Source organism: Mesoplodon densirostris, chromosome 2 (assembly GCF_025265405.1).
Source record: "Mesoplodon densirostris isolate mMesDen1 chromosome 2, mMesDen1 primary haplotype, whole genome shotgun sequence".
Lineage (NCBI taxonomy): Eukaryota > Metazoa > Chordata > Mammalia > Artiodactyla > Ziphiidae > Mesoplodon > Mesoplodon densirostris.
Window position 1 is genome coordinate 1,151,791 of NC_082662.1, and position 26,214 is coordinate 1,178,004.

The window sequence follows — 26,214 nt, forward strand, 5'->3', positions numbered from 1 at the left end:
CCTTCCACTCACCGGGGCTTTGGTTTTTCCATGAGCACTCTACCGTATCCTTAAATGTTTGCCGGAAGCTGAGGAGGGGCCTCGAGAGGGGTCTGGCCCTGTGGGAGAGCCCCGAGCACACTCTCAGCCCTTTCTGCCTAGGGGTGGGGGACTGGGGCCTTTTCTGTGCTGTGGAGACGCTGGGGTCACGCGTGCCTTTGCTCTCTGGCCTTTACCCTCCGGGGTGGAGGTTGCTGTGTGTTGAAGGACTGGTGTCGGCTTTGCCGCGGCTCAAGCCTCCTTCGCCCGCTGTGCCCGCAGCCGGCCCGGTTCCAGGTTCCAGTCCACACCGCCCACCATCCTGGAGGGAGGTGGTCCTGGCCCTGCACCTGCCTCTCTGGGGGCGGCGGGCAGGGCACACCCCCAGGGGCACCGGGATCCGTTCTCAAGCTCTCAGTCACTTTCTACGCTCAGAAATTGTTTCCTTGGTGCCCAGTATTTGTTTCCCAAAGAAGGGTGAGGCCCTGCGGTGAAAGGAGCTGCTGAGCGCTGGGCCCCCAGGGGGAGGTCGGCCTGCCTGGCTCTGCTGCGCCCCGCACTGGGCGTGAAGGGTGGGCCCTCCGCGTCCCTGTGCTTCCCGGGGTCCCCCTGGCCCACCCCTGGGGTTGTGCCCCCACCTCGATGCCACAGCCTCGCCTGTCGGAGGGTTGGCGGCTCTCCTGTGACGCTCCCTTGTTAGCGCTGCGGATTCTCCCTGGGAAAGGTGAAAAGCCTCCCCGGTACCTCAGTCCTGACGTTTGCAGGACCCCTAGCCTTTGAGGTGTTTGCCTTTTGTCCCAAAACGTGGGGGGGTTCTTGGGCCCCTGTGTCCACGCATGCGTTTGCAGTGAGCGTCGTGTGCGTGTCGTGGCCTCCGGCTGCTCCCCCCCCGAGGGCGGGTGTGGGGCTGTTGAGGCAGCTGGGCTCCACCCGGGGGGCAAGGAGGTGGGTGTCCACAGCCGCCAAGCCTGGCTCTGGGGGAAGGGTCTCTGGCTGACCGCGGGGACACTTATTCTGTTTAAAAAGAAAGACTATTTTAAAGGTAGGGTCAACTAGATTTTCTGATTAGATGAATTGTTTGAGGAAGCAACGTCAGGAACAACTCGAGCTTTGGTTTGGGTGATTGACAGAGACCACGTACTGTTTACTTTAAACCTTCCAGACTTACAACTTCTTGAGCCTTGTGACCTTTTGCTTTCTGGGTGCATGTCAGCAAGGGCTCGCTCCACCCTTGACGGCAGCCCTACTTTGTGGTCGCCCCCAGCCGGGGTGGGGCCTGGCTGCGCGTGCAGAGGACACGCAGTGCGCACGCCCCCTGTTGCAAGTGCAGTCTGGAGGCAGGAGCCCCGTCCTCGCTGGCTCTCTGCGTCGCTCTTGCTTGCTGCCTCCTGGCCCAAGGTGGCTGCTCAGGCCGAGCCTTCACATCCACGCACAGGAGAGGCCGGCACCCTGGGCCGGATGGAGTCACGTGGCCTCGTGTTGTTGCAGGGAGTCCTTTCAGCTGAGCAGGGCGTGCCGGCTGCAGGTCCGGCCACATGGGCTCAGACCTGGCCCCAGCCTCACCTCCTCTGTCCTTGCTGGGAGGCCTTGTGGGGCATCAGCTAAGATGGGCCCCGGGGCCAGACTAGCGGCTTTTCTGGGGCCATTCTTGCAACATGCAGATTCCTAAACTTGCTTTGAAGACGACTCCCAGTGGAGAAGTCCCCACCTGGTCACTCCCCAGGCAGAATCACGTGGTCCTCACGTGTCCCTCTCCCTCAGCCCCTCAGAGCAGGGGTCTGACCTTCCTGTTCCGAAGACAGAGGTCTCTCCGTGGGTCCTGGCGTGTTGGGGGGAGATGGGGCTGCGCTGAGGCTGAATAGAAACGGGGTGTCTGTCGGGGCTGTGCACGGTTAGCGGGCATGCGGCCCTGAATTCCGGGCTGTCGGCCACCACTGTGGCGTTTTCATCTCTGACAGGTGTGCAGCCGGGTCCCACGCGGACCTGCAGGGCTTTGCCCTTTCCTGTGCCTGCTGCCAGGGCTGGGCGGAAGGGCAGGAGCGCCGCTGAGCCCCAGGGCGTCTGTGGAGAATCAGTCCTGGCCTTGGGTGGGGACCCCGAGCGTCTGGGCTTCCTTGTTAAGGCCAGAAGCATCCCTAACCCTGCAGGAGGAAGAGACCACCTGCTGGAGGGCCCGTGCTGGCCGGACTCCAGAGCTCCCAGCACGCGGGGCTGCGGGCCCAGGGTCTCCATCCTAGCCATCGCCTCGACCCCCAGGAAGCTCTGACACCTTGTGTCCCCATGACACCCTTGGGACGGCCGTGGATCCCCCGGGCTTCCGTGCACCCACAGGGCTGCGTGGCATGTGTGGACCCCAGGGTGACCCCACCCTGGTCCTTGTGACTTGGCCCCAGGGGCATCGCTCCACCAGCTGGGTCCCTCCCTTAGCTCTTGACTGCAGCCTTAGACTCCGACCTCCTGTCCTGCTAGGCGTGCGGGGAGGGCGTTTCCACAGCCTGTGGGAGAAGCGGCCGCCCCATCTCCTGGGCTCCAGCGCTGGCATTTCTGGCCCGGTTGTCACGGACCTGGTGTCTGGAGGCCCCAGGCTGCGCCGGTGAGCAGTGCAGGGCTTTCCCTCCCAGTCCAGCGGGGGCGGCCGAATGCCAGGTGGGGCCGCAGAGCACCGCTGGGGCTTAGTGGCCAAGGACTGGACAGGCACCCCAACTCCCGGCCGCTGGGCATCTCCGTGTCCTGAAGGCCCGAGTCCCTGCCCCCCGCGTCTGCGGGTGCTGCGGGCCTGGCGGACACCCCACGGGGGGGATGCCCTGTTGGAGAGCCCCTTCCTGCCTGCCGGCCTTCTCTGGGCGCCGCGTCCTCCCGCCCCCAACCACTTCCAAGCCCCCTTCCCGTCCTTGTCACCTCCTCTCCTCTGGGCTTGCCAGGAATGTCGGGAAATTGGAGGGGGCACAGGAAATGCCTCCTTCCCTCTAAGGACTGCTCCAGCTGCAAGTGCAGGGGGCTGGGGGAGGGTCACGGGCGCCGAAAGCTGTCCCCGGCCAAGGCCACCCCACGCCCCAGCCCTGCAGACAGAGGGGCGCTGTCTGCCTCACGCTGGCCCCATGTGCGCACCCTGCCGGGGAGACCGAGGCCGGAGGTCAGCGGGCTCCTTGAGGGAAGCGAGGTGTTGCTCCTTTAGTTGTCTCAAGTGGGACCGTTCAGAAAGCAGATTCAGTGGTGACACTCCCTCTCCCGCCATGTGTGTCATTAGCGTCTAGGAGACACGTTAGCCATTGGGGTGGAACACGTTCCTGTGTGGGCAGACGGCGGCCCCTTCTCCAGGAGGCTGCCTGGGTCACCCTCGCAGGGGGAGGACCTGGTGTTCCCGATGTCACTGCCAGAGCCCGGCCTGCTGTAACCGCACGTGATTGAACCCCTGAACAACCCCGACACGGCGCCCAGTCTCCTGGCCTGCAGAGAGGAGGCCGTGTCACGTGACACCTCACACGTGCACCTTTTAAGAATGTACACCTGGCCTAAAAAACAGCAGCAAACACAGGCTATAGTGTGGGTATTAAAAAATGAAACAGGAGACCCCAGTCTTCCTAATAGATCATGTGAACTCGGGTCTTAGGGTCAGTGAGGGTCAGAGAGAGCGCGGGGTGGGCTGTGGGCTCCCGTCCCTGCTGTGGCCTTGGTCACAGTGAGCAGAGCAGTCCCAGACCTGGGGCGAGGGGCCAGCCACCGATTCTCAGGGGGGCCCCAGCCCTCCGCCCTTGATGGCAGGGCCTGCTGCCCCCCCCCCAAAGAGAAGGCACAGGAGGCCCCTGTCTCTGCCCCCCCCCCAAGGCTGCCGGGACACCCCTCCCTTCCCTGTGGGGTCCTTGGCTTTGTGCAGTGAGAGAAGGGGCCCGGGGGCATCTTGTCAGCGAGGGGACGATGTAGGGCTGGTGTGTGTGGGGGGGCAGGGGTAAGGTCAGGTCCTGGGCCGGGTCCCCTGGTGCAGCCATGTCACCCAGACTCTGGCCTGGTAGCACTGGGAGAGCCTTGGTGCCTGGGCCCCTGGCCTCCTGCCCCTGCCAGGCCCTGCCCCCACCTGCCTCTTGCTGGGAGGGTGTCCTGGGATACTCCGCAGGAGGGGAGCTTCGGGGGTCTCAGGGCCCCATTGCCCGCTCACCAGTGGGTGGGGATTCTGCAGCTACGTGGCTGTCATGTGACCGGCGTGGTTCCTGCTGTAGGGGAGACGTGTTAGGGCTAGACATTCGAGAAACGCCACGTTCTCTGCTCTGGGGTCGCAGAGCCTGTGTCTGTGTCGCCCCACTTTTCAGATGAAAAACAGGTGTGGATTCTTCTTCAGCCGCGTCCCCCGCTCAGGCCCCTGTTGCCCGCGTCCTGGCCCTCCTGGGCCCGGTGTGGCCCACATAGCCTCCTCCCCGGTGCTGGTCACCCTTGTCCCCCTCCCCACCCCAGCCCACCCCACTGGCAGGGATGAACCTCAGACGGGAGGGGCTGGGCCCCCTTGGAGACCCTCATCCAAGTGTGAAAGTGACCGGTGAGCTTCATGCCATGTGTTCTGCATTTTACTAGGGACGCACTCTGGTGGCCCTGCCTTCTTGTGCCCTGGTCAGTGCTGGCGACAGGCCCGTGGACTCTCGGCTCTGTGTCTCCAGGGTCATGTCTTTGGGACCCATGAGCAGCTGTCTTTCAGCCTGGGCTCGGGGACTCACCAGGGATACACCAGCGGTGACTTCGCTGGCCCCTTGCCGGCTTCGGTGCCTCAGCCTGGAAGCAGAGGCGGCCACCGCGCCAGCTCTGAGTAGCCCCGCGGCCGGGCAGCGCCACGGTCCACCCGCGCCGGCTCGAGCGCAGGGCTCAGTGTTGTGTCGGTTTCTATGGCAAGAAAACAAGCAGGGCGGCTGCCGGGAGGGGGAGGGGAAGGGAGGGAGGAGGTGCAGGCGCTGAGGAAGCCAAACAGACCGGCGGCGTGGGCGGGGCCGGCCGGGGCTACTTCCTGGCGGGGAAGCAGGCGAAAGTGCCCTCCCTCCAGCTGCCCGCTGAGGCCGGGGTGCCTGCAAGAGCTGGGCTGGGCCTTGTCGGCTGTCGGCACGTGCAGTGCCCGGGGAAGGGGGACCTGCCTCTGCGGGGGACCTTTAGGTTGCTGAGGAGTGGAGGGCAGCTCCCCTGGGACCCCGCCTGCTGGCGGAGGAGGCTGCACGGGGTCTGGCCCAGCGGTGCCGCGACGGTGGCCAGGTCCCCTGTGTCTCTCCTTCGGCCTGCGCCGCCCGCTGGTCCTGCCACCCACGCCTGGCTCGCCGCAGCCTCTTTTTGGCCCCAGGTCACTCTGATTTCTCTCGGGACTGCTTGCAGGTCTGGGTGAAGGGCCAGGCTGCCTCCCCCTGCTGCTGCGCCCCTCCTGAGAGCCCCTCCAGGGGAACCCAGGGTCTCCAGCTGACCGGGAGCCGATGCCAGTTGCCGCTGCGACAGCGCCCTGGGTCGGGCTCCCTTACCTTCCCCCCCAAGGAGGCCTGCACCTGGAGGAGGAGAGGTGGGGCAGATGGGCTTTCAGCTGCCCTCCTCTGGGTCACCTGCCCACCAGGCCGCACCCGCCTGGGGTTCTGCTGTGGCCCCCGTGGCTGGAGGGCGGGGTGGGTGCTCCACGCACGGTCCTGCGGCTGCATCCCCGTCACATCCCCGTCAGTGGCTGGTGTGGACAGGGGAGTTTAGGGACCCACGTGTGTGCTTAACTGGACAGATGCACCCCCAACGATAAAAAGAAGTGACCTTTTTCTGTAATTAGAACTTGGAGCACAGAAAACCCTTTGGCTTTGAAGTGTGTTTGGACCCCGGTGGGCAGCCTGTGTGCTGCACTGAGCTCTGGTTCAGATGCTGGTGGTTTTCGCGGAGCTGTGGGGAGCTGGGCTGTGGGGAGCTGGGCGGCAGCAGCCATCACCAGCTAGCTCTGTGTGCACTTGGGAGGTGTTGACAAATGGGCTTAAAAGTCTTGTTCTGGAGGCTCTTATCCTTAACAGGTTAGAGACTGGTTTCCAAGTTCCCTCGCTCTGGTGTGAGCTCGCACGCGCCCTGGGGCTCCACGTGGGTGACACTGGACCGCAGGGTCGGCTTCTGTGGGCAGCCCTTTGCGTCCCCGAGGATAGCGAGTGGCCGCTGCTGAGCCTGTGCAGCTGGGCACCTTGCGGGTCCACGGTGACTGTGCGCGTTGAGGGTCTGGGCTGGCTTCGTAACCCGGCTTCTGTCTGGGACGCAGGAGGAAAGGGCCTGAAATGCCTACACTTCATTCCTCTTTTGAGGTTTCTCAACTTGTCGTGGGGGTTTTATTGTTATTTAATGCCATTTCGGATAAAGAAAAAATTAAAAATTGAAGCTATCACCCAGAGTTTTACCGTTCCTCTTCCCGTCGTGTGATGCCGCTTTTAAATGCAAAGGTGAGGGGCTTCCCTGGTGGCACAGTGGTTGAGAGTCTGCCTGCCAATGCAGGGGACACAGGTTCGAGCCCTGGTCCGGGAGGATCCCACATGCCGCGGAGCGGCTGGGCCCGTGCGCCACAACTACTGAGCCTGCATGCCTAGAGCCCATGCTCCACAACAAGAGAAGCCACCGCAATGAGAAGCCTGTGCACTGCAACGAAGAGTAGCCTTTGCTCGCCGCAACTAGAGAAAGCCCGCACGCAGCAACAAAGATCCAACGCAGCCCAAAATAAAAATAAATAAAAAATAAATAACTTTTTAAAAAATAAATAAATAAAAAAATAAATGCAAAGGTGAGAGCGGCTGAGGTGTGTGCAGGGTTGCTGCAGCCTGCGTGTGTGTTTCATCCTTGTCTGGCTGACTGGGCTGCCCCCCCCAGCTACCTCGGCCTCCCTCTGAGGTGTGGAAGGCGGGAGAGACGAGAACCCGGGTCCCCATCTCCCGTTCTGGCTGCGTCTCTGACTCTAGCGTGGGTACCGAGAGGCCAGAACGGCCTCCTGGGCTGGGGTGGGAGGCGGATGGCCCCCTCTGTCTGAAGGGAAGCCCTGGCCCGTTGGGGTCACACGCCGTCTCTCTGGCTCTGCACACACCCTTGTCCCGTTGGATTTCATTTACAAAATAACATTTGATCAGAGGTGAAGAGGTGACCCCAGCAGAGCATTGACCCCAGTGCGCAGTCGTGTGCCCACAAGGCCAGCCCTGGTGTCTTACCTTCAGGTTAAAAAGCTCTCGTGGGAGGGGCCTCCTGGGACCCCCTTCCCGGCCCTCCTCCTGCCCCCAGAGGTGTGTGGGAGTTGGTGTCAGGCTCTGGAGGGCCGGGAGACCCCCATGCTGTGCAGAGATTGGCCGCCTGTCCCCTTTGGGTGGGCACATCTTGGGGATATTTTTACTTAGATTCCGAAGACGGGACAGTGTTCCCTGGACAGGAAGAATCCTGGTGTGGACCCCGAGAACGTCGTGAGCAGCCTCCTCTACCCCCGAGGACGGTTCAGGCCCTGTGGCCCCCTGCGAGGTGGGCTGCTGGGAGAGTCTGCGCCCGTGGACTGAGCGCAGGGCTCCCCTAAGTGGGATGGGACATGTGGGCGGTGGACCTCTCCTCCGAGGGCCTCCCGGGGCCCAGTGGGTGCCAGCCAGGGGGAGGGGTCGTTTGAGAGCAGGGAGTCCTCCTCCCTCCCCACCGGCTGCCTCTTTGGAAGCCCCCCGTCCTGCATAGTCAGCACTGGAATTTGGGTCTGGTGGGCGGAGTGCTGAGAGCAACACAGATTCCCTCCTGCCTCTCAGGATGCACAGATAGGGGGCGCTCGGGGGTCCGTCACGTGCCCTCGCCTTGGGCTGGGCCTCTTTATTGGCGTCGTGTCTGTGTGCAGTAAAGTCAGCTCTGAGGTTGGGGTATAGTTGCCCCGTGGGGGTCGTGGCAGTGCCCTCGGGACACTGATGGTGGCCGGGATCCGGACCTTTCTTCTGGGCGTGGGGCTCCTGGGCCTTCGAGTCCCTCCACAAAACTGACCGGCCCCCAGGTTCCCGGGCCTCCTTCCGTCCTGGCTCCCGCACAGGCGAGCTGCGATGCATACGTAGCTCGTGGCAGGGCCTGGCACGTGGGAAGCGGGGCTGGAGGAAGAGCAGGCTTTCTGCGCACAGAGACCTGCGGGCTCGGGCTCCCAGGCCCAGGCCCGGCGGCTCCTCCGCAGGAGTCGGGGGCGGGTGAGATGGCAAAGCCAAGTCTGGGGACGTGTTCCCCTCCGATCATGTATCCTCCAGGGTGGGACGCTGAGCAGCCCGAGGCCTCAGCCTCCCTGGGCCCCCGGGTGCTCCGCCGTCTGCCGCCCCCTCTGCTCTCAGGCGAGGCCTAGGGTCCCAAGGCCTCGGGGGACCCTCGGCTGGCGTCACGTCGGCGTTTGGAGGAGCGGAAGGCCCTTTACTGGAAGAACGCGGGAGGCGCCTCTGATCCTGGCTCAGCGCCCCCGGCCAGCGTCCGCATCGGTGCCCTGACTGATGGGACCAGGCGGGGTTGGGGGCTCTCTCCCCAGGGCCTGTCCCAGGGCCACCCGGGAGCCACCCCACCAGCCTGCCAGGTTTAGGGCTTTGCTCAGTGAAAGGCCTGCCGGGTCCCCTCTGACTCCCAGCTGCCCCAAGCCCGGGCTTCTCTCTGAGGCTCTCACCTGGAGCAGGTGAAGGGCCACACATGAGGGTGCGGTGTTACACGAGTGCGCAGGCTACACACCCGTCCACCCACGCGTGCCCTGACCTTGTCCTGGTCCGAGCACGGCAGGTGTCAGCTGTGAGTCCGGGGGCGTGCGGGGGGTGCCCTGGAGTTTTAAGCAGCAGAGGGTGGCCCTGGCCCCCACCCGGCAGGGCATGCAGCTCAGAGGAGGAGGCCAGTGGAGGGGGACTGGGGCCCACAGGGCACAGGGGCTGTGTCCCCAGGGGCGGGGAGGGAGACGCCGTGGGTGTGGCAAGGCGCCCACGGAACCCCTGGCGGCAGGTGTGAGTGTGAGCAGAGGGGCCAGGGACAGGCTGGCATCTGGGCACGGACGTGGGGCGCGCGGCAGGACGGGAGAAGGGAGGGGCGGCGGGGAGGCTTGGTGACCCGGCAGAGCTGCTGCCTGGCCCGTGTGCCTGCTGCTCCATTGGGGCCCTTGTCTGGGGACAGCGCCCACGTGTCCTGGTGGTTCCTGCGTCAGAGGCTTGTTGGGGGTCAAGGGGGAGGCTGACCTTCCTGAGGGGCCTTGGTGGGGTGAGGGCCGCGTGGGGCACGGTGGTGTCCAGCCTCGCCCCTCCTGCTGTCCCATAAACTGTCCTCTTCCCCTCAGGCTGGTTCTTAGTCGCCCTCCAGAAGGGCGGCCCCAGTGTCCTGTGTTGCCTGCCGGCTTTCTCTCTTGTTCTGGATGGAGAGGCCTGTTGGTCCTCCTCCCTCTCTGCCCAAGGGCCGGAGGCCTGACGACCACTATGGGCCACCCCCCCACACACTGGCCGGTCAGGGCGCTGGGAAAGACGCTGTTCCTCACCACCCCTCAAGGACATTGTCTTAAGAGTAAAATGAGCCCCAGAACAGCTTCATTGTTCTTGGGGTTCTGGTGTTTGGGTTTTTTTTTTTTTAAGGCCTTTTAACAAGTTACTTTCCAGTGACTGCTAAGGAAAAGAAAAGGTTCCGTTCCACCCCGCCTGGTCCAGCAGGGGACTTCCCCTGATTTTCTGATGCTAAAAGGGAGGTTTTGCAGGGGTGTGGGAGGCCTTGTGCAGCAGGGCTGGTGGCGGGTCCGCGACGTGGCGAGGACTAGGGCCACCGGAGGCCTCCCAGCGTCGGGGCTGATGTCCAGGGTCTTCAGGGACACCCCTTCCCAGAGCCCTGCCCCTCCCCTCCCCTCCCGTCCCCTCCCTGCATTCTACTCCACAGGAGGGTTGGTGGGGGGTGGGAGGACCTCCCTCTGGGAGCCAGGCCAAAGGTCCCTCCTTGCGGAGGGAATGCGGACCCCTCAGCCGAGAGCCGCTGAGGTCTGGTTCCGGGGGAGGGGCAGTGACTGTTTCCTTAGAAAAGTCTTAACTTATTCTCATCGATGGTGTGGAAGTAACAGAAAAGATGACCCATTTAAGTTTAAAAAAAATCAAAGCAAATCTGTAAAACTGCTATTTTCACTTCATTTTGGGGTTTGGGGTTGTCTTGCAAATTTAATCTGCTTCCTCTGTACCACAGTAATCAGAAAATAGGTTAATTTAAGCATAATATGAAACATGAATTATCACGTGGAAAATATTAATGGTACTTACAAAAATAGCTCTGCAGTTTCTAGAACTGTAAAATCTGCAGGACCATCCGTGACGTAGCCCTTGGGCTGATTTAGAGGTAGTGGTCCCAAGCGTGGGGGCTGAGAGCTACGCTGCAGGAGACGTGGGTGGTGTTGGCAGGACTTTGTCACAAAGCCTAGGTGGGATGCGGTGGCCCAGAGCCCCACCCTCGCCCCGGGGAGCCACACTCTCTCCTCTGCAGCCCCTCTCTGAGGCGAGGCGGGCATCCCTGCAGGAAGGAGCCTGCGATTCCCTGCTGTGCCCACCCCAGGCAGGGGTTCAGGGGCCCAGCAGGGCTGGCCCTGGTCTTGGTGGTGGGTCCACGTGGCTGCAGGAGCGGGGCTGACTCCCTGCCCCTCGAGCTGCTGCGGCCCCTGTGGGCACTGGGCTCACCCCAGGTGGGAGAGTCCAGCAGAGCGGGGCCGCTCTGTGGGGTGCCATGTGCCTGCCTGGCGCTGGTGCCCACCCACACGCACAGCTCCCCTCTGTGTCTGCTCCGCTCCGGCTGGGTCTCTTTGGGTGTTCCCACCCTGTGCTCCTTGCGTGTAGGGTACGTGGGCATCTGCCCCTCTTAGGGGTCCGTGCAGGTCCATGGTTATGGGTTCTTGAGGGGCTTTCCCCTGCATGGTGGGCGGGGCCCCCAGGCCCTTGTTGGTTGTGGTGGGCCTCCTGGGCCAGCACGTGACATGGGCGTGTCCTCCTGGGCTCAGCTCCACGCGCAGGGATGCTCGCTTGTCTTCTCCGGTGTCAGAGTGTGTGGACCGGGGTTCCGGGGCTGAGAAGCGGGGCTGGAGGCTGCTGCCCGCCCCCCCCACCCCCGATCTCGGGGGATCCCAGCCTGACGCTGTGACAGCTCCACCTCCACCAGGGTTCAGCGAGGTGGGGGTGGGTTGCTTTGAAGGCCCGATGCTGCCCAGCAGGAACTTTTCATCTCTGTGGTCTTGGCTGTTTTTCTGCTGATCTGCTAAATGACAGGAAAATTGCAGAAAGAGCAGCTGGGACCGTGGGGCTCTCTGAATGTCACAGAGAGACCCCGGGCTCCCTGGCCGGCCACTGGCTGCTTGCCCTCCGCCCCTGCCCCACGCCTGTGCTCTCCCCGGGACCCCGGCCTCGAGTCCCCACTGGGCTGCGGTCATTTACACTCACCTGTCCCTGCTCTGGGGGACAGATCCCCCTGGGTCCTGTCCTGGGGCTTGGAAATCTCAGGAACGTTTCCAGTGGTTTCTTGTTGCTCACCTAGAATCCGGGTGACAGACCGGCAGCGACTTTTTACCTGAGAAATACCAGTTAGGAGTGGAATTCCATGTTAAGATTCAGTTAGAAATAGACGTGTTGTATTAAGATTCCTAGACTTTTTTTTTTTTTTTTGGATGTTGGGGGTAGGAGTTTATTAATTAATTTATTTATTTTTGGCTGTGCCGGGTCTTCGTTTCTGTGCGAGGGTTTTCTCTAGTTGTGGCAAGCGGGGGCCACTCTTCATCGCGGTGCGCGGGCCTCTCACTGTCGCGGCCTCTCCTGTTGCAGAGCACAGGCTCCAGACGTGCAGGCTTAGTAGTTGTGGCTCACGGGCCCAGTTGCTCCGCGGCATGTGGGATCCTCCCAGACCAGGGCTCGAACCCGTGTCCCCTGCATTAGCAGGCAGATTCTCAACCACTGCGCCACCAGGGAAGTCCCCCCCCCCCTTTTTTTTTGTATATAAGATTGCTGTGTGTTTTTTTTTTAAACGTGGTTTTCATACGACGTCTGTAACTTTAAAAAAATGCTCCCTTAGACACGTTTTTGCCGATTTGTACATTTGTAAGAACGTCTCTCACCACTTCTCTGAGGCCTCAGTCTGGGGGGTGCAGGCTCGCTCTTGGCGGTGGAAGGTCCCTGAGGTTGGGGGCCGGCGGGGGGACTGCTTTGTCTTCCGAGGGGCTCATAAGATGGTGATGGGGCCACAGGTGATGTCGAGTTGGTCCCCCAGAGGGGGCCTCTGGGTGCCGACCCCGGGCCTGCCCACGTGCCCATGTCTTGGCAGGGGACCTGGGTCTTCAGCTGCTGAGGGTGGAGGCGCAGAGCGGGGAGGGCCAGAGGGCGGGTGCTGGTGGGGGGAGCAGGTGGATGCTGGCCAGCGCGCTGAAGGTTCTCCTGCCCCCTGCTGTGTGAGGTGGTGGCCTGAGCAGCGCCCTCTGACCCTACCTGTGAAGTGGCACCAGGCTTGAGAGAGCCAGCCGGGGCAGGGCTTCCGGGGCGCCCACTGCCAGGACGCCGGGCCACAGGGTTTGGGAGGCGGGGGCCAGGGTGGGCCTCAGGACCTCGCAGCCGCCCTCCATGCTGAGCCTCTGCGTTTGTGTGCAGCCCCACACCCACCCGCCATGGGACCCTGGCCAGGGGCACGTTGTCACCCTGGACGTGCGCTGTCTGCCCGACCAGGTGCCCAGTGGATGCCAGCCCCGCCGGGACCTTGCCTGACCTCTGACGCCGTCTCGGTGCCATGGGCCTTGAGTGGCTCCCCGGGCTCCTCATTCAGGAGCCCTCGATCCTCAGTGGTTTGATTTTTCAACCAACAGTTCATCTTGTTTTCCTAATAGATATTTTTAGTAATAGCTTTATTGAGATGTAATTCGCATGCCATAAAATGCACCCTTTCTAAGAGTATGATCCAGTGATTTTTAGTATATGCCACCCATCACCATTGTCTAATTTTAGGACATTTCCATCACCCTGAAAGAAACCCGTACCCCGTGGGCCCCCATCACCCAGCACCCACTGATGCACTTCCTGTCTGCGGAATTTCCTGCTCTGGACATTTCACGGGAATGGGACCGTGTGGCCTCTCATGTCTGCTCCTCTCACTGGGCGCCGTGTCCTCACGGCTGCGCCGTGTCGCGTGTCTGTGCCTCACTCCTCATCAAGGCGGAGCGATGGTCCGGTGTGTGGATGGACGGGACCACGTTTTGTTTTTTCATTCATCCACTGACGGACATTTGGGACGTTTCCACTCTTTGGCTGTTACGAATAATGCTGCTGTGAATACTCGTGTCCGATTTTTCTGTGGGTGTGTTGTTTTCAGTAATCTTGAGTACGGGCCCAGGAGTGGAGTTGCTGGACTGTACGGCAGTTCTGTAGACTGTCCCACGGCGACTGCAGCTCTGTTCCTCCCCACCAGCAGCGCACAGGGTTCCGGTTTCTCCACATCCTCACCGACGCTTTTTTTTTTTTTTTTGCAGTACGCGGGCCTCTCACTGTTGTGGCCTCTCCGGTTGCGGAGCACAGGCTCCGGACGTGCAGGCTCAGCAGCCATGGCTCACGGGCCCAGCCGCTCCGCGGCATGTGGGATCTTCCCGGACCGGGGCGTGAACCCGTGTCCCCTGCATCGGCAGGCGGACTCTCAACCACTGCGCCACCAGGGAAGCCACCTCTCACTGATGCTTTGTAGTGTCCATCCTTTCAACAATTACAGCCGTCCTAGTGACTGTGAAGGGGCACCTCATGGTGTTTTTTTTAATTCTATTTTTTTTTTGAGATGGTTGTAGATCCACGTGCAGTTGTATGAGGTAACAGATATTCCTGTGCACTTGATCTAGATTCTGGTACCAGGTCTGAGTCCCTGTTTCTAGTCCTCTCGGGTATTTACTGGGGGTCATGGGGTGGTTCTACACCAGCTTTCCCGGCAGCTGCCCCGGGTCACATCCCTGCCAGCGGCGCACAGGCTCCCGATTTCCCTGAATCCTCACCGACACTTGCTTTCTGGTTGTGATCATAGCCGTCTTAATGGGTGTGAGGTGCGTTTCCCTGATGGTCAGTGACACTGAGCATCTTCATGTGCTTGTTGGCTGTGTGTGTGCCTTCTTTGGCCTTCGCCCTTGAGATGGGTTGTTTTTCTCTTGAGTTTCAGTTCTCGTGTGTTCTGGATCCAGGTCCCTTATCAGAGGTGATTTGCAAAGATTTTTTTCCGTTCTGTGTGTTGTCTTCTCACTTTCTTGATGGTGTCCTTCGAAGCACAAACGTTCTGATTTTGCTGAATTCCCCCTTTCCTATTTCATCTTTGGTTCCTTGTGCTTTGGTATCATCTAAGCAGTTCATTGGGGGTGGGGCTCACACCGTTGGAGCCCTCCTGGTTCCTCCAGACGCTTCACCTTCAGGTTTTCTCGGAGATGGTTTGAGGAAGCAGTTGATCGTAGGGAAGCTGCACAGAAACAGTCTCAGCCCTAGGGAGCCGGGAGTCGGGAGTCGGGAGCCGGGAGGGCCCTCCCCTGGCCGCCGACACCCCGAGAGCCTGGTGAGGACGTTAGAAGCAGAGGGGAGGTTTGGGTTGTGTCCTTTCAAGGAACCGCTTTCCAGCCATGTGGAAAATGAGCTCATAATGGTGGCAGTGCTGGTCCAGCAGCCCCTGACGCCGAGGCTGGGCTGCGCTCGGCCACCTTCGTCCTGACCGGTGGCCCTTGGGCGGGGGCCTCGCCGCAGCTGTGTGATCTCAGTCTCTGGGGCGTTTGGGTGATCCTGCTGCTTCCCCCCGCACTGGCCTGGGGGGAGGTGCCGCGGGCTCTGGGCCATCGTCACAGCTTCCTGGAGCAGTTGGTGTTTAAGGTTGGCGGCCAGTGGTCTTGCCCCTCGGCCTCTGCCTTCTGCACGGGACCCGGCAGCAGTCACTCTCCCCACGCCCACCCGGTCCTCCCGGCGCTTCCCAAAGCCCTTCCCTGAAGTGAGAGCCGCCTTGGACGGGGTGGGTGAGACGCACTCGCAGCCCCTAGCGCGGCCTGCCCGGGCCTTTGGTGCAGAATCTGTCGGACTGTGAGCTGGCAAAGGGGAGCTGCTGCCCGCAGGTCCGCCCTGAGACTGGCTGTTCTCCCAGCACATAGAGCAGCTCTGCACACTCGCCGCCGCCTGGTGAAGAGGTGGAGGAGGGGGTGATGGAGGGGTGCGGGAGAGGGTGACGGGGAGGGGATGATATAGGGGGTGCAGGAGGGCGTGCAGGAGGGGGTGCGGGCAGGTATGTTGCACGGCAGGGCACGTGCATCTGAAGGACACGCCCAGCTCTGTGTGAGCTTCCCATGGGGCTTCCTGCTCACCTGGAAGGTGTGTGCTCACACCCGAGAGGTGGGGACATGGCCCCTCGGGTTGATCTGTGGAGGCTGCTCACTGCCTCCTGGGAGAGGCTAGCGCTCTTGCTGTATCTGATGGCAGGAGGCGCACCATGCTGCTGGCTGGGCTGGGTCAACCCGGGGTCCGGGGGACAGGGGGTGACACCAAGGCCGATGTTGTCGTTCTAACAAGTTGACGACCAGGGTCTGGCGGCTGAACAGTGCGTGTCGCTTCCTGGCCGAGCACAGTGCCTGGCCGGACCCTTATCTGGGCCTGGCCCCCGAGGTGGCAGAACTCCTGCCCCCAGCAAAGAGTTGGGGGAGCCAAGTGTTGTTTCCTCCATGGGGCAGGTCTTCCGTCCAGGCCAGCGGTGCTCCTTGGCCAGCGGTGCAGGTCTCACTGGGTGGACGCTCCCACCTGGCCCCCCAGCCACACTGTCTAGTGCTGTTGGACCAGAGGGCATGTGGGGACCAGCCGCCCTCAGCCCTGCAGAGCGCCCAGGGCAGTGGGCATCCTGGCCTTAGGCCCCGAGGCCACAGGGGACGCCTCTGTGCTGCGAGAAAACAGACCAATCCAGCCCGGGGAGGGCGGTGGTTACTGCTCTCCTCCGGTTGCCAGTGCGCGGCCCGCACAGCTGAGCTTCGCATGTGCACAACCCTGAGCAGGTGCGTGTGCCTCCTGGGGGGTGCAGGGAGGCCCCGTATCCTGACGACCCGGGGTGCCCTGGACAGACGCCTGCCTCCCTGCAGGTGGCGGTTCTCAGGGCAGCGCGGCGCCCGTCTGGGCAGGTGGAGCCCTGTCACCCACACATCCCACAAGGGCTCGCGGATGCAGTCGTGGACTTGAGCAGGGAGGTGACTCTGAGTGGCCGCTTGCTCCCGCCGGGCAGCTGCCTGGGTGGCGCGCACTCCCACGTGCTCCATGCTGGGCCCAGCCCGGGCAGCCCCGCTGCGCCGTGTTCAGGCGGCATCTCCCTTAGCCCTGCCAGTGTGTCTGTGTTCGAGGCCGTGAGTCTGAGCCTTCCTCTTCGAGCCCCGGGCCCTTTGGGGCTGGTCCTGCCCTTGCTGCTGGGCTTCTCTTGCTCTGTCCCGTGCAGGTTAGCACTGGGCGGCTCTGTGCCCTGCTGGCCCCCGGCTCTGCATTGCGGTTAGTGGGATCCGCCCTTCTGTACTGCTAGGGTCGCCCCAGAGCTGGGAACATGGGGGATGGGATGCCCCAGCGCTCTGTGTGTGCAGACGTCACGCTGTGAGCTCAGGCCTCAGCCTGGTGCCATGAACTGCATCTAGAATGTTCCTTCTCCTTTCTTTCCTCCCCCACGTACGTCGTCGCTTTCTGTTTGAAGATGTCCAAGATGTAGCACATAAGAAACGGAGTGTGGCGTGCGCGGCAGGGCAGGCCCATGGGGTGGGGACTGCCAGCATCCGGGGGCTCCTGAGGTCCCCAGATGTGCAGGCCAGGGCCCAGCGTCCAGGCCCTCGTGCTGCGTGCCCTGGGGCTCTCGGTGCAGCGCTGGGGGTGGGGACTCGGAAACCCAGGGTGAGCTTCGTCTTCGGTGGCCCCCAGCCCTCCTGCCGCCCCTTCCCCACCTCTGGGCCTTAGTGCAGGATGTAGGCTGCTCCGCAGTGGGTCCAGGGCCTACTGCCTGCAGGGAGGAGCCCCCCAGGTTTGCCTGGCTGGGCTGGCCTGCAGGGCCTTTGGGGCTCAGGCACTAAGTATGGCCCTTGGGAGCTCGAGGTGGGGGATGCTGGAAGCGCCCCCCCCCCCCGTCTGCCTGCTGCTGTGGCGCTGGTCTCTGGTGGTGGCCACAGTCCCAGCAGCCGTGCAGACCCCACTCCACCCATATCCAGCGGGCCCCACGGTTTGGTGCCTCTGACTTGGCTGACACTCCTGGCCTGGCCGGACATGAAAGTCACGGGAGTGACAGCACTCCCAAATTGTACCCCCAAATCCTTGCAGATGTACACAGGTCCCTGGGTGACACACAGACCCCACAGAGGGGAGCGCCCTATGGGCAGACGCGAGTCCTGTCCTCCGTGGTGACGGACACGCATGGCCGCTGAGCAGTCCTGGGGGGCGGCACCCTGTGGCGGCGGGGTGTATCCTGGGACCCACGTCTTGGTGCTGTCCCTATAGGCTTCTCCGTCAGGCAGCACCACCCCCCGCCCGCGCTGGGGCGTGTGCACGGGGCACGTGCTCCCACCCGGGTCCTCGAGTGTGGGGAAGTGGCCACGAGCTCCCAGCCCCGCTGCTGGGGAGCGTCCTGGGCTTCGAGGTGCCCAGCGGGGTCAGGAGCCGGAGGCCACAGGCTCACCTCCTCGCACGGGGGGACGTGTGGCCATGGCCGCGCACAGCTCTGTCCCCGACTGCCTGCTGTCGCCAGCCCGTCCTTCCCAGGGCTTTGAGGAGGCCACACTCCCTCGGGGCCCTGGCAGCCCCACGCCCGCCCAGCCTGGGTCCACAAGCTCCTCTTCCGCTGCTTCCTCGCTTTCGTAACCGGTTGGCTGCGCTTCATGGAAGGTGCACCGGGATCGGGGGTCTCGGGCTGCTCGGCTTCCCCAGTTGCCTCCCCGCGCCCTGGGTGGACCAGGGCTCGGGGTGAGGCGGGGGCAGGAAGCTCCGGCCCTTCTCCCAAGTGGGAAGCCACCCCTGCGCAGCTCATCTGACACCCGCCACGAGGCTCCCTGAGGTTTCTTGGAATCAGAGGAGCCGGTGGGGCCGCTGTGGCTTCTCTCCCTTGAGAACTCAGCTCAGACAGGAAACCCCACCCTTGTGGGTGTCGCCCGGTCTAGGCATCACCGCGACTCCTTTCCCCTGAAAAGCAGCACCAAGTGGGTCTCTCTTTCCTGAGTGATTGTTTTCAGGTATGAGCAGACGGTCCCCGCTGTCTGTGGGACCCCCGAACCGTCTCCTGGGGCCGGCTGTGCAGGCTGTTGGGACAGCTGCCCCGTGCGGGGCCCGAGGCCAGAGCCTCGCCGTCCAGTCCCACAGGTCTGGGGCCCGAGGGCTACACGTTGCCTGGAGCAGAGTTAGGGAGCCTGGCTCCCTGGCTGCGGGGTCGGGGGCGGCCCCCTGCGCACACACCCACGCGTGCTGGCTCCTTCACCCTGGGGGGCCTGGCCCAGCCTGCCCCCTGTCTCTTGAGTTCTGTGGTGATGGCCCTGCTGACCCTCGGTCAGTTCTGGGGTTCAGTATTTTCTCCAAGTGCCCCATGGGGTGGAAGGAGCCCCTCCCCCCCCCGAGGTCAGGCCTGGGGTGATGGGCACTGTCCCCCAGCCCCTCGCCCTCAGTGGCCTCCCGGACGCGCCCAGGCTCCAGCCGTGGTGGGAGGCACCCTCCGTCCTCCAAAGACTGTTCTGTTTTCTTGGGGAGGGTCCCTGTGTCCTCAGGACTCCGGTGCCGGCAGATTATGGGGGGGAGTTTGACACCAGCCCAGGAGGCCACTTGGGCCACAGCGTCCAGCAGACACAGCGCTCGGCTGCTGGGCCTGGGGTTGCTGTCCCAAGCTTCCTTCCCTGACAGCAAGACTTGGGAAAGTCGAGGGGGCTTCCTTGCCAAGCTGAACACACTCAGTTCATTTTGGGAATGTTCCTTCAGGCGGGGAGGGGGCACGGCCCAGGGCTGCCCTGCCAGCCCATCGTGCAGCTGCCCCAGGCCCACAGGGAGTTTCTGAAGTTAGTTCTGGTGAAATCCAGAACTCTGGGGGTGCTGCGTGGCACCCATGGAAAGCTCTGGGTGGCGCCGACAGGGCCTTGCACTCGGCCAGCGAGCCTGACCCCCGGGCTGTCTCTTCCAGACCGGCCGTGGCCTGAGGGTAGGGGCAGGGGTCCCTCCTGCTGTCTTGCACCAGTGCCCGGTGGGCATGTGTGCAGCACTGCCGTGGGGCCGGTCCTGCCCTGGGTGATGAGTCGGGCAGGGTGCACACGTCCCTGGACATGCCTCCTGCTCAGCTGCGTCTGAGACTGGGCCCTTGGGGACCCCTCGCAACCTGCCAACGGGAACTTCTATGTTGCTCACAGGTCTCCGAGCCCCCGGCCTCCGTAAGAAAAGCAGACGACGCCCCCTCCCAGCACCCCACATCCTCCGAGAAGGACAAGCAGTCTGGCTGGCTGCGGACTCTGGCCGGCTCCTCCAGCAAGGTGCTGTGTGGCCCGGGCGTGCAGGGTGGGCGTGCGGGGAGGCCCGGGGCCCAGCCTCTGACGGCGCCTCTCTCCCCACAGAGCCTGGGCTGCATCCACCCTCGCCAGCGCCTCTCTGCCTTCCGACCCTGGTCCCCTGCGGTTTCTGCGAGTGACAAAGAGCTCTCCCCACACCTCCCAGCCCTGATTCGAGACAGGTGAGTACCCGCCAGCTCTGATGGGCATGTCTGCGTCCCACCTCAGCCTGACCCTGCTGTGGGGCCCTGAACCAGCCGGGGAAGCAGGTTCCCGCTTTGATCATCACTGAGCTCGACGGGCACATGGCCTGGAGGCTGTGTGTCAGATCCCCAGCCCTCTGGTCGAGGCAGTTGCGGAAGTGCTGGTTCTTCGAGGGCGTGGGCGTGGGGGTGGGGTGGGGGGGACGCTAGGACTTTCCATGGCGTCTGGAGTTGGCCGCGCGCTCTGCGTTGGGTGTGGCCTGTCCCGCGTATGGTGGCCGGTCGCCGTGTTGCAGCTCTCCCAGGGCCCCGGGCTGTAGTGTCCGCTCCCTCACGCAGTCCATGGGAGCCGGGGCCGCGATGGGGGGTGGTGTGCAGCGGGGGTGCGGAGGCGTGCAGGGGCACAGGGGCGGGGCAAGGGGCTGCGGGGGGCAGATGCCGAGGCCTCGACGCCCGCCACACCCCTGCAGCTTTTACTCCTACAAGAGTTTTGAGACGGGCGTGGCCCCCAACGTGGCCCTAGCACCGCCAGCCCAGCACAAGGTGGTGAGCAGCCCGCCCTGCGCCACGGTCGTCTCCCGGGCCCCCGAGCCCGTCACCAGCTGCGTCCAGCCTCGGAAGCGGAAGCTGACGGTGGATACCCCTGGAGCCCCGGAGACGCCGGCACCCGGGCCTGCCCCAGAGGAGGACAAGGACTCGGAGGCCGAGGTGGAGGTGGAGGGAAGAGAGGAGTGTGAGTGCAGCCCGCCAATCTGCCCCGGTGCGGCGGGGGCGCCTGCCCGGCCCTTCCTGGGGGCGGGCGCCCTGCTGACCCGCTCCTCCGTCCGTCTGCTTTGCAGTCACCTCCTCGCTGTCCTCGCTGTCCTCCCCGTCCTTTACCTCATCCGGCTCCGCCAAGGACCTGAGCTCCCCGGGCCTGCTCGCCCTGCCTGCGGCCCCCGGCGCCCCTGACGCCGCGGCTCCCACCGACGCCCCGAGCAGCGGGCTGGAGGCGGAGCTGGAGCACCTGCGGCAGGCCCTGGAGGGCGGCCTGGACACCAAGGAAGCCAAAGAGAAGTTCCTGCACGAGGTGGTGAAGATGCGTGTGAAGCAGGAGGAGAAGCTGAACGCCGCGCTGCAGGCCAAGCGCAGCCTCCACCAGGTGGGGCCGGCGGGGGCCGGCGGGGGCTAGAGACCGTGCGGTTGTGCCGTCGGCCCCCTGGTCGCCTTGTGCGCCACCTTGCGGAGGGCGGGGCTGTCACCCCAGGGCTCAGATGCATTCCCACCTCAGCCAACGTCTGACACGTGGCCCCAGCACGGCGCAGCCCTGCCAGCCCCGAGAGCCCCGTTTCAACCACGCTCTCAGAAACCCGCACCGGGTCCCCGGTTCTGGTGGGAGGTGGGGCTCCCCACATGCATCTTCATGAGCGTGTCGGGGGCCGGGGCTGAGACCCCGGAAAGGGCCGCCGCCTCTCCTTTTGGCCGCGTAGGGTCCCTGGGGCCCCCAGATGGCGCCACGCCTGGGTGAGCCCCCTCCCCCGGCCGTAGGGACTCCCCTCGGGCTGTGCACAGTGGGCACAGGAGGGCCGGGGCCAGGGAGGCCTGGCGTGAGGGCGCCCCTGAGCCGGCGCCCTCGCCCCAGGAGCTGGAGTTCCTGCGTGTGGCCAAGAAGGAGAAGCTGCGGGAGGCCACGGAGGCCAAGCGCAGCCTCCGGAAGGAGATTGAGCGGCTCCGGGCCGAGAATGAGAAGAAGATGAAGGAGGCCAACGAGGCGCGGCTCCGCCTGAAGCGGGAGCTGGAGCAGGCGCGGCAGGCGCGCGTGTGCGACAAGGGCTGCGAGGCCGGCCGCCTGCGGGCCAAGTACTCGGCCCAGGTACATGGGCCGCCCGGGCGGAGAGGGCGGGTGCACCATCCGTCGGCATCTCAGGGTCCCACCCCTCCTCGCGGGGCCGCCCTGGGCGTGGGGAGCCTGCAGGCTGACCTGGCCCTGCTGGGCTTTGGGGTCTTCCTTCCACGGGGGTTTCCTGGCCCCAGGCTCTCCTCACCTCCTGGCCTGGGGGGAGGGCCGCACCCACACCCTCACTCACCATTAAAAGTCTCAGCCTGTCCCAGGTGGCCACCCTGCCTGGCCTGGGGTCGGGAGACGGGGTACACGTAGCCCCTCCTCCGGCCTCACAGCCGTCTCAGGAACCCGGGCCAGGCCCAGGAGGCTGAGCGGCGCCCCGAGGCCTCCGCGTTCGGGACTCGGGTAGTTCCCCCACTCAGGGTCTCCGCGGGCAGGGTTGGTGCCTCCCGGGAAGCTCCCCCAGGCCCTGCCAGCCTCACCAGCCCGGGTCCAGTGGGCGGCGGGTGGGGCAAGCCTGTGATGGGCCGGAGGGTCAGGCTGGGGCCGGGGCGGCGGCCAGGTAGGGAGCGGGCCCGGCTAACGCGGGGTGTCCCCTTCCAGATCGAGGACCTGCAGGTGAAGCTGCAGCACGCGGAGGCCGATCGCGAGCAGCTGCGGGCTGACCTCCTGCGGGAGCGGGAGGCCCGGGAGCACCTGGAGAAGGTGGTGAAGGGGCTGCAGGAGCAGCTGTGGCCGCGGCCCCGCTCTGAGGCCACAGGCGGCGAGAGCACGGCCGAGCTGGAGCCCTAGCCGAACCCACTGTCTGCTGCGCGGGGTGGACGCCGCAGGGTGGGCGGGCGGGCGGGCAGCGGGGCTGGGGGCTCCGTGCCGGCGGGGCCGCCCCCCCCCCCCCCGCCCCCCTAGCCCCGGTCCATATAGCACAACGTCTTACTGTGCCTAGAACCAAGCAAGTGTTTGGAACCACATACTTTTGGAATCCACTGCAACATTTTCTACCGGCCGAGGTCAAGCGAGTAAGCCCGTCCCCGACCGCAGCCGGAGTCGAGGTCAGCTCGGTAGCTGCAGCTGGCCCTCCGCTTGCCGGATCGTTCTAACATTTACACTTTTGTGATAAGCTATTTAAAACCCATAAGGAGACTTGATATTCAAAGAAATCAACATGTTTTTTAATGACTAACTTTTCAAAGCCCCACCCACACGTGACGCCACCTGAGGACCCGCACGGGAGCCGGGGTGGCAGCCGCCCTCGAAGCCATCACAGCTCATCTGCGCCCGCGGCCGCGTGACAACACAAAGGGTTTTTCTCCAGAGTCTATTTTTTCAGCCACAAGGACCCCCGTCTCCCGTGCTGCCACCGGGAAGGGCACGGAGAGCACCGCGCAGGCACGATGAGCTGGAACACTGCCGCCTTACCCGCCCGCCGCTCCGGCCCGCCTTCCACAGGTGTGTCCGCAGGTGTGCTTGGAGGCGAGGGGAGACGGGTCCGCGCTGGCTGGGCACACGCGCCCTCGACCAGGCAACCCTCTCAGTTCGGCAGACGTCGCTCCTTCTGTTTGGGGACTGAGGCGGCAGCGTTGGAACAAAACACAGCATTACTTCACTGTTTCTTTTTGTTTGTTCGTTCATTTAAACGTATATTTAGAACTGCACTTTGTCAAAAATCTTCCCTTCTCTTTTTATTCCCCAGTTAACTGAGGTTTTTACTTTCAAATACTGCAAACCGATTTATAGAGCATTCACATCCTAAGTGCTCAAGTGTTTAGAAACCCCTCTGGTGCTTGGTTGAACAAGGGAATCACACGAAAACGAAAATGCAAAAACTGAACTTCGGGGGGTAGTTCTGTGCCTTCCAGCATCTTGTACAGCAAACCCTGACTTGTCTTTTTACCCCCAAAATATGTCTTCAGTAGCTATTGAATCTGCCACTATCACAATGAGTTACTTGCATTTATTCCAAATAATCTCGTTTACTCTCAACTGTATGCGAATTGTATAAGGTTTCTTATGCCCAAGCTTGAAAAATGATTTCCCAGTAGACGAGGTGGCTGCCCGTCCTAAAATCATGGTATTTATTTACATGGAGAGATCTTACCAGAACCCTCTGCCCGACTCCGTTCCAGCACCCCGGCAGCTGCGAGCGTGGCCGGGGGTGGTGCCGCGACCGCCGAGTGGAGCGGAGACCGGGTGACGGCATCGTCGGTGAGGTTTTGCCCTTGGTTTACTGGGTGGGGGCCGGGTGCTGCCGGCCCCCCTTCTAAAGTGCAATGCAAAAGGGACATCGTGTATATGCAGCGTTTGGTTGGTTGTTGTTGTTTGTTTTTTTTGTTTTTTTTTAAATTTTTTTGCTTCTGTTTTTCTTTGCAGTTATTAAATCTGTATGCATGGAATTTAAAACCTCTGCCATACGTCGATCCACCGATGGGCATTATTACCGTGTCGCGTAGAGGGTCGGTTGTGTCACGCAACACTCAGAATGCTGTGTTTAGCTTTGTTTTTCCAGAGTTGTGTTTTTGCGGTCATTTCTTCAAGGGAAAGTAAATGATTTAGTTGGAGCAAAGCGTTAAGCGTGTCAGTGTGCTTCTGTGCGACTGTGCTCTGTTGCCAAGTCTGAAAATCCGTAGTGAGATCGCAGGGCCCCCCGGGACCCGCCCGAGGCCACCTGCTTTGCTCCGTTTACTTTCTGAGTTTTTAGGCTCCAGAGGGAGATACGTTTTTCCAGGTTGCGAGTGGGGCCGCTGCGCCTCCTCGCCCACGCTCTGTCCCCTCCGGTCACCCGCACGTCTCGGCCACCGGGTCTATGCCGCTACTGTCTGGCTTGGTCCCCAGGTGTCGGGAAGAGCTGGAGGTGGGGCGGTGGACCCAGGCCCGCCCCGAGGTCCCTTGGCCTGCCAGCGCCGGTGGCGGCCCCTGGGCGAGGCCAGCCATGGGGCTGTCCCCCCTTGTCCTCGTCCCCGTCCTCGGGGGCAGGGTCCCCGGGCTCCTGCCGTGCAGCTGCAGTTGCGTTTCTTTTCTGAAGAGGCACTCTCCCGTAGGCTGTTGACTCTCCCCGTGTGTCATACCCATTATTGAAAGGATCGTGTATTCAGTTTAATCACTCATTATTTCTATGCTGAAAGAAGACTTTTAACGAAGGGAAAAAACAACAGCAATAACATTCATATCTCTGGAGCAGCTAACTCACTCACATAATATCTTGCTTTTCGTACAGAACTCGCCGATGTACAAAGCGACCATGTAAATACTTTTTCCTCTGATACTCGTGTATCATACGTATACGTGGTGGGTCCTCTGCCGGGACTCTCTTCTTACCTGGTAGCTGTCTTGTTTTCTGGGTTATTTCTACCTGAGGCAGAACATGCCCACCGGCTCGAGCCGGTTTTCTGGGCGACACCGCCCGCCGCGCCCGCCAGGCTCGGGGAGGCCCGTCTTGTTCTTGCTTTAAGTCAGGAGTCACAAATGACACTTTTTTTTTCAATTAAGGAAAAAAACCACAGCTCCACCCTCGTACCCGCCGGGAGCGTCTGCATCACCGTCCCCTTCTCTCCTTTGCTGCTGCTAATGACAATATGATGACTTACTCACTATTCGAAAACTATTTTTATGTAATTAATGTATGCTTTCTTGTTTATAAATGCCTGATTTAAAAAGAAAACAACAGCTTTTGGCAGATTTCTCTGTGTGCCCGTTAGTCCTTTGGCGCCCCTCCCCAAACAGATGACGTCGTAAGATAAAGGACTCGCTCGCCTGGCCACCCCAGAGCCCCTCCTCCAGCCACCGTCTAGGCCTGAGCCCAGGAAGGGGCGCCTGTCTTCCGGTCGATCAGACCCTGGGGCCTTTCAGTCTCCACTGACCCCAAGTGGACACGGGGCACAAGCGGGCAGGTCCCAGCTGGGGCGCCCTCCATCCCTCTCCCTCAAGGTCACGCCAAGCTGCAGCTCCTCCTTGTACTGTGGGCGTCGGCTGGGGGCCCTTCCTGGCCTGTCCCCCATGGGGCCTGGAGGCCTGCCCCCCCGGGGTAGATGGCCAGCTCCTTGCAGAGTTTGCCCCATGTCTTTAACGGGGAGGGGGCCAGGTGGCATCAGAACCGCAGACCCCGATGTGCTGCCCTGACGGATGAGCAGAGGGCCGCCCCCCGCCTCCCTGACTACCTGGGGGCTTCCCCAGGACCCCCCCGCCCCAGCCCCGCCCCGCCCCTGGTTCTGGGCCCCAGGGTGCCACCTCACTAGGCTTCCTTTGGCCACCCAGGTCCGGCCTCCCAGCCCAGGCCGTGGAGCCTCACAGGTCACCCGGAGAAAACGCACCCCAGCCTGGGAGGGCTCCCGGGTTCCTACTCCTCCCCGCAGCCTTGGGAAGCCCCCCAGACCTGGGCCCAGAAGTGCTCCCCTGGAGCCCCCGGGGAGGGGGGACACGATGGGCTGTAGTGTGGAAGCAGAAGCCCACTCCACCCAGGCCAGGCTGGGGCGGGGGACAGCAGGGCCCAGGAGAAAGCCGCCCCAAGGTCCAGGGTCATGGGGTGCCACCTAGGGTCGGGGACAGGTCAGGGGAAGGGAGGCAGGCTGGGCCCTAAGCTGCAGCCCCGCCCCCTTCCCGCCCGTGCATTGGACCCGAGAGCTGTGCCTGGGGCCCTGGGCCCAGTGGTGTGGGCGACAGACCCACCTGAATGGAACACAGCCACGGCCCCCATACCCTCTGCCTCCCTCAGTGCC

At 63.0% G+C, this 26,214-nt stretch overlaps 1 protein-coding gene across 1 annotated transcript in view; it reads left to right on the plus strand.

Moving 5' to 3' along the window:
* Positions 1-25,165, plus strand: part of SKI (SKI proto-oncogene) — a 60,889-nt gene extending 35,724 nt beyond the window's left edge. The window contains exons 2-7 of the mRNA XM_060088833.1: positions 19,346-19,465; positions 19,547-19,662; positions 20,154-20,416; positions 20,523-20,824; positions 21,305-21,535; positions 22,109-25,165. Of these exons, the coding sequence (XP_059944816.1) occupies positions 19,346-19,465; positions 19,547-19,662; positions 20,154-20,416; positions 20,523-20,824; positions 21,305-21,535; positions 22,109-22,297 (1,221 nt within the window). The 3' untranslated portion in view covers positions 22,298-25,165. The remainder of the gene's footprint in view (positions 1-19,345; positions 19,466-19,546; positions 19,663-20,153; positions 20,417-20,522; positions 20,825-21,304; positions 21,536-22,108) is intronic.
* The last annotated feature ends 1,049 nt before the right edge of the window (positions 25,166-26,214 follow it).